Below are 14,617 nucleotides of genomic sequence, written 5' to 3' on the forward strand. Positions count from 1 at the left end.
GGCTACCTGAACCCAGCTTCCGCTTGGATCGAAATCAGGTCATGAGCAGAGAGCTCGGACTGCAGTACTGCAGCTTTACCACTCTGTGCCACAGGGCTGCAGTCTCTCTCTCTCGTCTCTCTCTCTCTCTCGGCTTGACTTCGCAAACGAAGATTTAAATCTTCGTTAAAAGGGCTGCAGTACCATAGAGGCTACTAATTATGTCTTGCCTGGCTTCTGGACCCCTATTCATGGACTGAATAACTCTGCCCTGCCAGACTCCTGCAAGCCTGCAAGTCAGTGCACCCGCTTTTCCCTCTCCCCCAAACAAAGAGAAGCCATCTTCACCTCCTGCGCCAACTCCTCGAGGCTCCATTCGCTCACATCGTTGCTCACTGCGATGGGGACCCGTTCAAACCAGGGAACCTGAAAACTGGACAGGAACCGCTGAGAACGCGTCAAGATCAGAAACTGCCGTGCCCTTCGAGTTCTAGTCCAACCCTGCCTGACAAAAGCTGTCTGGAGTCTCCTGCACAGTCATTTCTTCCTTCCCCAGCATCTGCTACCTGCTACAATGGGAGAGGCCTTTGGTACCTAAGCTGCAGAACAGCTTATTCAAACCTTCAAAAGCTTTCTGATAGCACTGCGTTCCAAGGGCAAAACCCAGACCTTTGTGGAATGGGAAGTATTTCACACAGAGAGAGGAGTGCCAGAAGGAGTCACAGCTCATTTGGAGGCCTCATGTGGGCAGGTGCTGGAGACCACCTCTATGAACGCAGACCCTTGAGAATTGTCGGAAGGAAGGAGGAGGGAGGAGGGAGGGAGGGAGGAGGGAGGGAGGAAGGAAGGAAGGAAGGAAGGAAGGAAGGAAGGAAGGAAGGAAGGAAGGAAGGAAGGAAGGAAGGAAGGAAGGAAGGAAGGAAGGAAGGAAGGAAGGAAGGGAGGGAGGGAGGGAGGAAAGGAGGGAGGGAGGGAGGGAGGGAGGGAGGGAGGGAAGAATGGAGGAGCAAGGGAGGAAGGAAGGAGGGAGGGAGGAAGGAGAGGGAGGAAGGAAGGAGGGAGGAAAGGAAAGGAGGGAGGGAGGGAGGAAGGAAGGAGGGAGGGAGGGAGGTAAGGAGGGAAGAATGGAGGGAGGGAGCGAGGGAGGAAGGAAGGAAGGAGGAGGGAGGGAGGAAAGAAGGAAGGAAGAAAGGGAAGAGGGAGGAAGGAAGGGCGGGAGGGAGGGAGGGAGGGAGGAAGGAAGGAAGGAAGGAAGGAAGGAAGGAAGGAAGGAAGGAAGGAAGGAAGGAAAGGAGGGAGGGAAGAATGGAGGGAGCAAGGGAGGAAGGAAGGAAGGAAGGGAGAGGGGGAGGGAGGGAGGAAGGAGGGAGGGAAGAATGGAGGGAGCGAGGGAGGAAGGAAGGAAGGAGGGAGGGAGGAAGGAAGGAATAAGGAAGGGAGAGGGGGAGGGAAAATGGAGGGAGGGAGGGAGGAAGGAAGGAGGGAGGGAGGGAGGAAGGAAGGAGGGAGGAAGAATGGAGGGAGGGAGCGAGGGAGGAAGGAAGGAGGGAGGGAGGAAGGAAGGAAAGAAGGGAGGGAAGAATGGAGGGAGCGAGGGAGGAAGGAAGGAGGGAGGGAGGAAAGAAGGAAGGAAGAAAGGAAGGAAGGGGAAAGAGGGAGGAAGGAAGGGAGGGAGGGAGGAAGGAGAGAGGGAGAGAGAAATGTTCCTCATGACCTCTGGAGGCAATGCCTGCTGACACAGAACCCCCCCCACCCCCAGCCAAAAGTATGGGTTGTACCAGATAAAATTGTAGATATGTGATTTCTGATCTTTCAGGTGATGGCAGGAAAAGAGGCAGGATGGACAGAGATGGACGATCAGGTTTACATCCATTGGTTTCTCACCAGCTTCAGTTCCACTCAAGTTTCTGGCCCTCATTATGGAAACTTTTTTAAAAAATGCAAAAGGGACATCTTTTCAAGCAGTGGTTCTCACAATGAGCTTCCCTTAAAACCCTTGGGAGGGAGGAGAGGAAGAGGAGGAAGAATAAGAGGAATACCTAGTTCTCAGGACTCGAGTTCTGATTCGTGCTGAACGGCACACTGGCATGTACCCAACCACACCTTCCAAGATTTCAGGGCACTTGAAATATATACACACACACATATATTGGCCACTGTGTGGCACAGAGTGTTGGACTGGATGGGCCATTGGCCTGATCCAACATGGCTTCTCTTATGTTCTTATGTGACACAGAGTGTTGGACTGGATGGGCCATTGGCCTAATCCAACATGGCTTCTCTTATGTTCTTACTTGACACAGAGTGTTGGACTGGATGGGTCATTGGCCTGATCCAACATGGCTTCTCTTATGTTCTTATGTGACACAGAGTGTTGGACTGGATGGGCCATTGGCCTGATCCAACATGGCTTCTCTTATGTTCTTATGTGACACAGAGTGTTGGACTGGAGGGGCCTTTGACCTGATCCAACATGCTTCTCTTATGTTCTTCTGTGACACAGAGTGTTGGACTGGAGGGGCCTTTGGCCTGATCCAACATGGCTTCTCTTATGTTCTTATGTGATACAGAGTGTTGGACTGGAGGGGCCTTTGGCCTGATCCAACATGGCTTCTCTTATGTTTCTTCTGTGACACAGAGTGTTAGACTGGAGGGGCCTTTGGCCTGATCCAACATGGCTTCTCTTATGTTCTTATGTGTGACACAGAGTGTTGGACTGGAGGGGCCACTGGCCTGATCCAACAGGGCTTCTCTTATGTTCTTATGTGACACAGAGTGTTGGACTGGAGGGGCCACTGGCCTGATCCAACAGGGCTTCTCTTATGTTCTTATGTGGCACAGAGTGTTGGACTGGAGGGGCCACTGGCCTGATCCAACAGGGCTTCTCTTATGTTCTTATGTGACACAGAGTGTTGGACTGGAGGGGCCACTGGCCTGATCAACATGGCTTCTCTTCTTATGTTCCTAAAACCTCTGAAGGGGGTTGACAATTATTCCATTCTGCCTCCTGAGTTTTCCCTGAATGTCCCCTGACCCCACAAAGAACAAAATCACAGGGCCCCCAGTGGGTTGCACTGCCAGGAGGACATGGACAAGTCAATGCAAAGTCCACAGAGAGTCAGAAACGCCTCCTCTATTTGCATCCTATGAAGCATCTGCCTTTGCTAAAACAGCGGCCAAAATCCGCACAACTAGGCAGTGGCAGCCGGCAATCTGCTGGAAAAGTAGTGTGGGATTCAATGAAATATTTTATATCAATCACCCTCCCGTATCAAACCTGGGACACCACAAGCCACAGTAGCCCTGGACTCACCGCGTGCTGCAGGTCCGAAACACCTGCCGTATTTCCACCGATTGCCGGGCCAGGTCCCCGCTGTCCAGGCGTACGCCGAGGGCTCGGTATCCCAGCTCGTTCAGCGCCAGGGCTACGGCGCAGAAGTTTGGAATGCCACTTCTACAGAAAGCGAAAGAATCATCAGAGAACATCAGTAGAGCCCCGCTGGGTCCAGCTGGAGAGCCGACTCGTTTGGCAGATGGTTTCCCATAATGGCACACCGGATGCCTTGAGTGCCCACACACCTGGCATTCAGAGGTATGCAGCCTCTAAAGGTGGAGTTTCCACTTAGCCTTCTTGAGTTTCAATCTTTGACAGGATGGAATGGTCTAGGCCAGGGGTGGCCAAACTGTGGCTCAGGAGCCACACGTGGCTCTTTCACACATATCGTGTGGCTCTCCAAGCCCCCACTCCCCTGTCAGCTGGAGGACTGGAGAATGCAAAGTTATTGGCTTTCTTTTCACCTCTTCCTCCCCATTATTTTCCTTTCCTTCCTTCCCTTCCTCCCTCCCTCCCTTTCCTTCCTTCCTCCCTTCCTTTCCTTCCTTCCTCCCACCCTTCCTTTCTTCCTTCCCTTCCTTTCTCCCTACCTCCCTTTCCTTCCTTCCTCCCTTTCTTTCCCTTCTTCCTTCCTTCCTTTCCTCCCTCCCTCCCTTTCCTTCCTTCCTCCCTTTCCTTCCTCCCTTCCTTTCCTCCTCCCTCCCTTTCCTTCCTTCCTTCCTCCCTCCCCTTCCTTCCTTCCCTCCCTTCCTTCAACATCTGACAACCATGTCTTGGTGGCTCTCAAACATCTGATGTTTATTCTATGTGGCTCTTACGTTAAGCATATTTGGCCACACCGGTCTAAGCTAATGCCCATGAGATCCAGCAACAGAGGGAGGAGAGAGCACTGGAAGAGATTCCTTCATGGACCACAAGATGGTGATCAAATGGATTCCAGGGAAGAAATGATCAAGATACCAGCAACTCAAGGTTACTGGCTGCACTTGCCAAGGAGTATCCGTCCTGTGGCTTTGAATTCAAATTCTCTTCTTGTGCATTCAGTGAATGGCCCATCCTTTAGACGTGCTTCAGAATTCACTTGTGAATTCTTTTTCCAAACAGCACTGAAACATCTGGGGACAGAAGCAAAAACTACAGCTTCCGTCCATGTGATAATGCAGCAGAACGTTCTCCTACTCATATGACAAATGTACGTGAAGTTGCCTTCTACGGAATCAGACCCTTGGTCCATCAAAGTCAGTACTGTCTACTCAGACTGGCAGCGGCTCTCCAGCGTCTCCAGCTGAGGTTTTTCACGCCTACTTGCCTGGACCCTTTTTAGTTGGAGATGCCGGGGATTGAAGCAGATGCTCTACTACTGAGCCACCATCCTTCCCGCTATGAACCTATGAAGCGGCCTTCTACTGAATCAGACCCTCCCCCACCCCTGGGTCCATCAAAGTCAGTATTGTCTACTCAGACTGGCAGAGGCTCTCGGGGGTCTCAAGCTGAGGTTTTTCACACCTATTTGCCTGGACCCTTTTTTGGAGATGCCGGGGATTGAACCTGGGACCTTCTGCTTACCTAGCAGATGCTCTACCACTGAGCCTCCGTCCCTACTCATGTCTGTGATGCAAGCCCTTCGCAATTAAAAAAAAGCATCCTGCTTTCCCCGCTGTAAACAGCAGTTCCAGGAGGTTTACAAAGCCAGCAGCAAAACAATCCTATGCAGAGCTGCTCCAGCCTACGCCCAGTGAAATCGGTGGGCTTAAACTCTGGGTAGGGCTGCATCATGAAACCCAAGAGGGCACAGGATTTAAAACATCAGGGACCTCAAGCTCTGCAAATGTAACCCAGTTCAAGTCCTTCCTGGAAAATCTGAAAGATTATGATTAAGAGGAATCAATTGGATTGTGTTAATAAGTGACTGCATTTTGCTTTGCTGCTATTTCTTGGACTTGATTAAACTGTAAAGATGTGTGTTCTCTGCTCTATTTTCTTTTTCCCCCGTTCTTTCTCTTTTTCTTTTTATTGGTTATATATATTTCTTCACGTGTATTTATTTTTTTCTTTATACACACACACACACACACACAAACATATACACACACACACAAATGTAAAAATACTAAAAAGATCCTAGCTTGAAAAGAGAAAAAGAAGAGACTGGATTTATACCCCACCTTTAACTACCAAAAGGAGGGGTCACAATCTCCTTTCCCTTCCCCTCCCCACCGCAGGCACCCTGCGAGGTAGGTGGGGCTGAGAGAGCTCTGACAGAAACTACTCTTGAGCAGAACAGCTCTGCGAGAACTTGTGGATGACTCAAGGTCCCCCCCGCTGGCTGAATGTGGAGGAGTGGGGAATCAAACCGAGTTCTCTCAGATATACACTTATGCACTACACATCAAACTGTTTCAAGAGGGCCTTGGATGCCTGCAGAATTGGGCAAACTGTTCCGAAGAGCCTGAATGGCTGCTGTAAAGGAGTGAGCTGCAGTGGCAGTCAGCCACGCTGAGAGACAGCTCCAACATGTGGAGAACCCTCGAGGCACCGTTCACTAGTGTGGGACAACTTCCTAGCTGGGTGAGGTTGAACTGCCTCCCACAGGGCCTTAAAAGTATCTACCCACTTTCTGGCGCAACCCCAAGTCACAGACGCACAGCTGCCTTGCCTCATGACGCAGTAGGTGTCCACCAGGCCCTGGAAGTTGTGAGGGAAGGTGATGGCGTAGGACACAAAGGCCGCCCGCTCCCCACAGTTTACTCGCTCCAGGGGGACTTGGAGTAACTGGCACACCTTGCTGAGGCCAAGCCTCCACAAGGGAAGAAAGTCCACCGGCTCCCTCCACACAGGGGCCTCAGAACCTGAGGGGATAAACGGAGAGAGTACTCGGTGGTCTGTGCCGCCATCTTGGAATCCTGGATGGAATTATTATTATTATTATTAGTTTATTTATATTCTGCCCGTTCCCCATGGGGGCTCAGAGCAGAGTACATCATAATAAAAAATAAAAAACACAATAAATCACAGTAGCATCATCATAAAAACCAGTTACAATATTTAGTAAAAGTACAACAGGACGGTCCGGCAAGATGGTATAACGAGATGATATAGCAGGATGGTACAGCAGAACAGCACAGTAGGGGAGGCCAACCGCTCTAATAGATACCTGCTGCCTCATCCAAAAGCCTGGCGGATCAGCTCCGTGTTACAGGCCCTACGAAAGGCTAACAAGCCAAGTCCTAAACAGAATATCCTCCAGATTCTTCCTGTCGTTTAGTGGACCAGTTGCCTCCTTTTCTTGTCATTCATGGGCCTGTCTCATTCATCTGTTCCGTAATGTCTGGACTAGGCTACTGCCCTGCAAGAGATGTGTGACTTTCCTTGAAGACTGCCCAGAAACTGGAATTAGTCAGAAATATAGTGGCTAGAATTTTAACAGGAACGTGTCGTAGGGAGTCCTTGAGAATACTGTCCCCCCCACCCCAGATTTGTCTGTGAGCATAACTGAAGTTGCTGCTTTTGCACTTAGAATCATAGAATTGGAAGGGACCCCCCCCGGTCATCTAGTCCAACCCCCTGCACAATGCAGGAAACTCACAAACACTTCCCCCTAAATTCACAGGATCTTCATTGCTGTCAGATGACCATCTAGCCTGTCATGAGTGCTGGGGACCCTTCAGAGGAAGTTGAGTCTGATGAGGAAACTGTGCCCCTGCCACCTGCACCAGTGCCCCTGCCTCCTGCTGGAGAAGATCCCAGCCCCCCTGCCTCGCCCTCTCGGGTGGCTCGTGTGCGTGACCGCCTCCGGCAGGACCTCAGGGATCGGAGGAGGGCGGCACGCTCACAAGCAAGACGCTCCCTGAGCCCTGAGTTCTGAGAGGATTCTGGCCCTTCTAAGAGCAAGGATGCTTGAGTGGTAACAGGATCCTGGCTGCCTCCCTGAGCCAGCAATTAGCCCAAACGGGCAACAGCCAGCAGAGGGCTATATAGCTGTGGGCTTTGGGAGGAAGCTTTGTGGAAGCAACTAGTCATCTCCCTGACATTCTAGCATCCACTCCGGCTTGACTTTGATTCCTGACTCCCTGACTTTGGCTTTGGACTTCTGGACTCCCTGACCTCGGCTTCTGGACCTCAGACCTGCGATACTTCTACAGTGATTCGGATTTGGCGCCTCGGACCCTCCTGCTTACTGGCTACAGACCTCGGACTGCCTCTGGACTTTGCCTGACCCGGCCCCAGCCGTGACATAGCCTCTGTTTTAAAACCTCCAAGGAAGGAGAGCCCACCACCTCCCGAGGAAGCCTGTTCCACTGAGGAATTGCTCTAACGGTCAGGAAGTTCTTCCTAATGTTGAGCTGGAAACTCTTTTTATTTTATTTCTACCCATTGGTTCTGGTCCTACCTTCTGGGGCCACAGAAAACAATTCCACACCATCCTCTATTTGACAGCCCTTCAAGTACTTGAAGATGGTGATCCTATCACCTCTCAGCCACCTCCTCTCCAGGCTAAACATCCCCAGCTCCTTCAGCCTTTCCTCAGAGGACTTGGTCTCCAGACCCCTCACCATCTTTGTTGCCCTCCTCTGGACCCTTTCCACCTTGTCTATATCCTTCTTAAAATGTGGTGCCCTAAACTGAACACAATACTCCAGATGAGGTCTTACCAGAGCAGAGTAAAGCGATACCATTACATCACGTTATCTGGACACTATACTTCTGTTGATACAGCCCAAAATTGCATTTGCCTTTTTAGCCGGCGCATCACACTGTTAACTCATGTTCAGCGTATCATCCACTAACACCCCTAGATCCTTTCTGCACATACTACTATTAAGACAAGTCTTCCCCATCCTATAACCATGCATGGGATTTTTCCTACCTAAATGCAGAACTTTACATTTATCCCTGTTAAAATTCATTTCACTGATTTTAGTCCAGTTTTCCAGTCTGTCAAGGTCATCCTGTATCCTGTTTCTGTCTTCTTCTGTGTTTGCAACCCCTCTCAATTTAGTATCATCTGCAAATTTAATAAGCATTCCCTCTATTCCTTTATCCAAATCATTGATAACGATGTTGAACAAAACAGGTCCCAGAACAGATCCTTGAGGCACTCCACTGGTCACTCCTACGAAAGCTATGGCTGACCCAAGGCCATTCCAGCAGCTGCAAGTGGAGGAGTGGGGAATCAAACCGGGTTCTCCCAAATAAGAGTCTGCACATTTAATCACTACACCAAACAGTGCCCCATTTGTAGGGTCCGGTCTCTGCCTGAGGGGCGGAAGGCTCTCTTCTCTAGCGGCTTTCTGAAACAGGCAGAGAAGACTGTGAGTCAGCCAGCTGAGCTATTGCTTGCCATGGGAGGGTGCTGGGTTTTAATCTCACCTTCGCCTTGCTGTTTTAAAAGGCCCAACGTATTTACAGGAGCAGCTGATTGTGACTGGGATATCGATAAGCTATTGTCAACTGCTCGAATCGCTTTACTATTGAGCAACATGAACTGAAGTTAAATACCGATATGCCCATTTTGAAGAAACTGCTCAAAAGTTGGGTGGAGCCTCCCAGTTGGACATGTGATGAGGCAACCCTTCAACCACGTCGCCTCACACAGAGAACATAACAGCGGCCAACTCAAGCGCCAGTCTTGGCATGCCAAAGGGGTGGTATCAAAATGGCACCTGCAGGGGAGGGCGGGATGCTCTATCTAGGGTTGCCAACCTCCAGGATAAGCCTGGAGATCTCCTGGAATTACAACTGATCTCCAGACTAAAGAGTTCCGTTCCCCTGGAGAAAATGGCAGCTTTGGAGGGTGGACATTGTTGCCGGATGGATGAGGTTCTTCTCCAGGCAACATTCACCCCTCACATATCTCCTCAGTGGAGACCCAAAGTGACCTACAACACTCCCCCACACACACTTTTACCCTCACAGCACCCCTATGAGGTACCGTGAGAATGTCCGCCTGGCCCAAGATCACCCAGAGAGCTTCCACGACAGAGTGAGGTAACACAGCTACCCTTTTTTCAACAGGAGTTTGATAGTCCCAGCCTTGGGTTCAGCAGGAGCTCATAGGAGCACAGCTCCTGAACCTTTCTGAGCGTTCCCCCTCTTCCTCCCCACCTACCTTGTCCATTGAACAGGAGGTGCAGCTGCATAACAATCCCTGGATTAGGAGAGCGGGCAGCCAGCCGGCCACCAAGGGCTTTGCCACGCCCCCAGCAGCCCTCATTAACCCCCGGAGAAGCCCACCCCACCCTTTCTCCACTTCTTATGTGACTTTGGGCAGTGGGTGGCTTGCTGGCCTTTTGACTGGAGGGGGGGGAGGGCGGCCCAGGAGAGCCCCAGGTGAGCGAGGCCTGCTTGGGCTTGCTGGATATCTAGCCAGTCCAAGCAGGCCTCGCTCACCCGGGGTTCTCCTTTCTTGCATCAGGTTCCAATCCAAGCAGGCCTCGCTCACCCGGGGTTCTCCTTTCTTGCATCAGGCTCCAATCCAAGCAGGCCTCGCTCACCCGGGGTTCTCCTTTCTTGCATCGGGTTCCTTTTGGCTGAGGGGGCGGCATATGCTAATGAGCCCCACCACCTATCTTTCTACAAAATGACCCCTGCTCACTACCCAAGGTCTGGTAAACGGATCTGTAAAACCCAAAAGGGAGCAGTGAGGCCAAGCTGTTTTACTGCTCCCACTACCGCTGGCTAGTCCCACACAGAGCTAGGGGTGGAGAGGGGGGAATCTATGTTCCCACTTGGTGTTCTGGACTCCAAGATACCCTCAGGCTCTCCTCTAGAGTCCTCCATTGCCATTGCCCCTCTTTCTCCATTGAGGGAACCAGACCATGCCAAAAATTTAACCAAAGCAGCCCTTCTGGTGGGAGAGCAACACCAACTAGCACCTCCCGGCAGCTTGTCTCCTCCCAGTACATACCCGTGGGTTCACCTCGGCCAGCGAAGTGAAGGAAGACACATAGGAATGGGCCACGGTGCCCCGCACTGGAATCCCATAGAGTTTCCCTGCTAGGACGTTGCTGGTGAAGTCGAAACCTGGAACACAGGAGGGGAACGGTGCAGATTAGAATCCATGTAGGGCAGGCAGATCCACCATCACTGCAGCAGTTATCAGCACTGGAACCAGGAGTCATTTTGTGGAAAAAGAGGTGCCAGAGCTCATTAGCACAACTAACATAAGAACATAATAATCTAAGAGAAGCCATGTTGGATCAGGCCAATGACCCATCCAGTCCAACACTCTGCGTCACACATAGGAACCTAAGAGAAGCCATGTTGGATCAAGACAATGGCCCATCCAGTCCAACACTCTGTGTCACACATAGGAACCTAAGAGAAGCCATGTTGCTCTCTAAAGGGTAGCTTTAACGGTTCCATCGGACTAGGGAACATTAACAAGAGATGACTGGCCTAGGGATTCCAGTACTCCTGGGGAGGGGAAGATACGACGGTGGGACGAGGCAGAATTATAAGGGAAGGAGACCGAGACACAACAGTGCTCGACCTCCTTCCAGCCTCCGTCCCATCCCGACGGTGACAAGTAGTAGGGCCAGGCTGAATTACTCGCCTCCGTCACTGGTGTTATGCAATGCCAGGTCCATTAATAATAAGACCTCTGTCCTGCGAGAGTTTCTGACCGAGCAGGACATGGACCTGGCTTGCGTGACCGAGACCTGGGTGCGCGAGGGGGAGACGGTAGCTCTCTCCCAGACCGTTCCCCCGGGATACTCGGTCTTCCACCAGTCACGGACTAGCGGGTGGGGGGGAGGGGTGGCACTTCTCATAAGAGAGGCTTACTCCTTTAGGGCTCTTCCGGCCCCAGAGATTCCAGGCATAGAATGTGTTGGCCTGATGTGGGATGTTGGGGAGGGGTTGGCGATCTGGCTAGTGTACCGACCACCTAACGCACCGGCCAGCGCCTTACCGTCCCTGGTGGAGGCTGCGGCGGGCTGGGCGTTGGAGCACCCAAGGCTTTTGGTCTTGGGTGACTTCAATGTCCATGCTGACGACGCGGCCTCCAGCCAGGCGACGGACCTGGTGTCATCCATGGCGACACTAGGACTCTCCCAGGTTATTACAACGCCCACTCATCAGGCGGGACACATGTTGGACCTGGTCTTTGCGGCCGGAATATCAGTGACTGATATTGCAATGGAAGCAGTGCCATGGTCAGATCACTTTGCCCTTAAGGCTCGTATGGGGGTGTCACCCAAAACCTGTTTAGGCGGAGAGCGTATTTTTGCTCACCCGCGGAGCCTGATGGACCCGGAACGGTTCCTAACGGCCCTTCGGGACACCTGGCCCGCTGGCGACTCCCTGGATGATCTGGTAGAGTCCTGGAATGATGGGCTCTCCAGGGCCATCGAGGGGGTCGCACCCAAGCGCCCTCTGCGCCCCCGCTCGAAGCCGTCGCCCTGGTTCAACCAGGAGCTGCGGCAACAAAAGCGGGGACTCAGACGACTGGAGAGGCAATGGCGGCGTACTCGAGACGAAGCGACCCGAACATCTTATAGAGAAAGTTTGAAGGCCTATGAGATGGCAATCAAAGCTGCAAAGAAAGTGTTCTTTGCGGCTAAGATTGCGTCCGCAACTTCGCGCCCGGCACAATTGTTTGACATAATTAGAGGACTTACAATGCTGCCGCAAGGCAGACTAAATTCTGCTGAATTGGAAATAGGCTGTGAGGCTTTTGCGAAATTTTTTGTGGATAAAATCGCGTCACTCCGTCCCGACCCCCTGCCAATTTTGAGACAGTTAGCGAAATCGAGGCCCCGAGTCTGTCTTCGGACTATATGCTGGATGGCTTTAGCCCCCTCAGCCTGGAGGAAGTTGACAGGATTCTCTTATCTGCTCGCCCAACTACTTGTAAACTGGACCCATGCCCTTCCTGGCTTATTAAATCTTGCCAGGGTGACCTTAGATATCCTATACGGGATATCGTAAATAGATCCCTGACGGAAGGGCATTTTCCAACGCCGCTCAAAGAGGCCGTGGTCCGCCCCCTCTTAAAGAAACCATCTTTAGATCCGGCCCAATTGGCACACTATCGGCCGGTCTCAAATTTGCCTTTTCTGGGCAAACTTATTGAGAGGGCAGTGGCGATGCAGCTACAGACCTTCCTGGAGGATGCTTCCGTCCTTGACCCATTTCAGTCCGGCTTTCGCCCGGGACATGGGACGGAGACGGTGCTGGTCGCCCTAGTGGATGACCTTCAACGGCATCTGGATCGGGGCGGCTCGGCAGTGCTGATGTTGTTAGACCTGTCGGCTGCGTTCGACACGGTCGACCATCGGCTACTGAAGGGTCACCTCGCCGACGTGGGGATTCAGGGGTTGGCCTTACAGTGGCTTTCCTCTTTCCTTGACGGTCGGGGACAAAGGGTCGCAGTTGGGGGGGAGCTGTCCCGGAGGTGCACACTTGATTGTGGTGTACCACAAGGGGCGGTTCTCTCCCCGATGTTATTTAACATCTACATGCGACCTCTTGCCCAGATTGCCCGAAGGTACGGGCTAGGGTGTCATCAGTATGCTGATGACACCCAGCTCTATCTACTGATGGACGGCCAGCCGACCTACACCCCGGAAAATCTAGATCGGGCATTGCATGCCGTGGCTGAGTGGCTCAGACTGAGCGGGCTGAAGCTTAACCCTGCGAAGACAGAGGTCCTTTGCTTGGGTCGCCGCGGCCCGGGACGGGAATCTCCCTACCAGCCTTTGACGGTGCGCCGCTGATAGCGGCGGACAAGGTCAGGAGCTTGGGGGTGTTATTGGAGCCTTCCTTAAAGATGGAGGCTCAGATAGCAGCCGCTGCCAAGTCCGCGTTTTTTCACCTTAGGCGGGCAAGGCAGTTGGCCCCCTTCCTGGAGCGCGACGACCTAGCAACAGTGATCCATGCTACGGTCACCTCGAGGTTGGACTACTGTAATGCCCTCTACATGGGGCTGCCCCTGTCCCGAACTCGGAAATTGCAGCTGGTGCAGAATGCCGCGGCCCGGCTGTTATTGGGCCTCCCAAAGTGGGAGCACATTCGGCCGGGTCTTCGGACTCTGCACTGGCTTCCAGTGATATACCGAGTCCGGTACAAGGTGCTGGTTATCACCTTTAAAGCCCTATATGGCTTGGGACCTGTCTACCTGAAGGACCGTCTCTCCCCGCATGTTCCCCAGAGAGTACTGAGGTCGGGATCACAAAACTTCCTTACTGTCCCTGGGCCGAAAGAAGCCCGCTTGAAAGCCACAAGAGAAAGGGCCTTCTCTGTTATGGCCCCTACATGGTGGAATCAGCTACCGGAAGAGGTGAGGGCCCTGCGGGACCTTGTTCAGTTCCGCAGGGCCTGTAAAACAACCCTCTTCCGGTTAGCTTACACCTAGCTTGAGAATTTTAATGCCACCTGCCAGATCTCTGTATATATTGGAATATTTATTAATTTTTATGGTTTTATCTGTTTTAAAGTTATTTCTTTACATGTTTAAATATTGTTTAATTTATGTTGGATCTAATGCTGGAAGCCGCCCTGAGCCACTTGTGGGAAGGGCGGGATATAAATTCTAAATAAATAAAAAATAAAAAAAAATGTTGGATCAGGCCAATGGCCCATCCAGTCCAACACTGTGTCACACATAAGAACCTAAGAGAAGCCATGTTGGATCAGGCCAATGGCCCATCCAGTCCAACACTCTGTGTCACACATAAGAACCTAAGAGAAGCCATGTTGGATCAGGCCAATGGCCCATCCAGTCCAATACTCTGTGTCACACATAAGAACATAAGAGAAGCCATGTTGCATCAGGCCAATGGCCCATCCAGTCCAACACTCTGTGTCACACAGTGGCCAATATATATGTGTATGTGTGTGTGTGTGTGTATATGTATATATATATACACACACACACACACACTCATTTGTATATGCCGAACCCCCAACATCACCGGAAGATGTACTAAATTATATCAGCTCAGCATCTACCTTAAAATGCTTCTTGAATTAGAATTGTCATCATAAAACCTGACTCCCAGCCTACTTTTTAAATGACTTCCTCCTATGAGGCCCACAGTAGTATAATGAAGATTTCCATCTGTCCATTTTAAAAGTTTTGGTTATTTCCCTTTTTTTTGGGGGGGGGGGGATAGAAGAAAGCCTGCTTCGCCAGGGAGGGCGGGGTATAAAACAAATAAATAATAATTACAAAAAAGTTTGTCAAATCTGAATAGTTCAGCAAAATTCTCACAGGGGGGATGAACAACGGAGTCCAGAAACAAGTATTTCGGGGTAGGGGGTGTAAGAAAGAAAGAGCACAAGAGAGTTGAACAAAGCAGG

The 14,617-nt window shown here is 51.5% G+C and overlaps 1 protein-coding gene across 1 annotated transcript in view; it reads right to left on the reverse strand.

The window, feature by feature from the left end:
* The window catches only part of NAPRT (nicotinate phosphoribosyltransferase), a 95,943-nt gene that overhangs the window by 51,530 nt on the left and 29,796 nt on the right, over nt 1–14,617 (reverse strand). Inside the window, exons 5-8 of the mRNA XM_060243167.1 lie at nt 10,189–10,336; nt 5,970–6,140; nt 3,293–3,433; nt 328–412 (exon numbers count right to left, since the gene is read on the reverse strand). Of these exons, the coding sequence (XP_060099150.1) occupies nt 328–412; nt 3,293–3,433; nt 5,970–6,140; nt 10,189–10,336 (545 nt within the window). The remainder of the gene's footprint in view (nt 1–327; nt 413–3,292; nt 3,434–5,969; nt 6,141–10,188; nt 10,337–14,617) is intronic.

The sequence above is a fragment of the Heteronotia binoei genome, chromosome 7 (assembly GCF_032191835.1).
Source record: "Heteronotia binoei isolate CCM8104 ecotype False Entrance Well chromosome 7, APGP_CSIRO_Hbin_v1, whole genome shotgun sequence".
Classification (NCBI taxonomy): domain Eukaryota; kingdom Metazoa; phylum Chordata; class Lepidosauria; order Squamata; family Gekkonidae; genus Heteronotia; species Heteronotia binoei.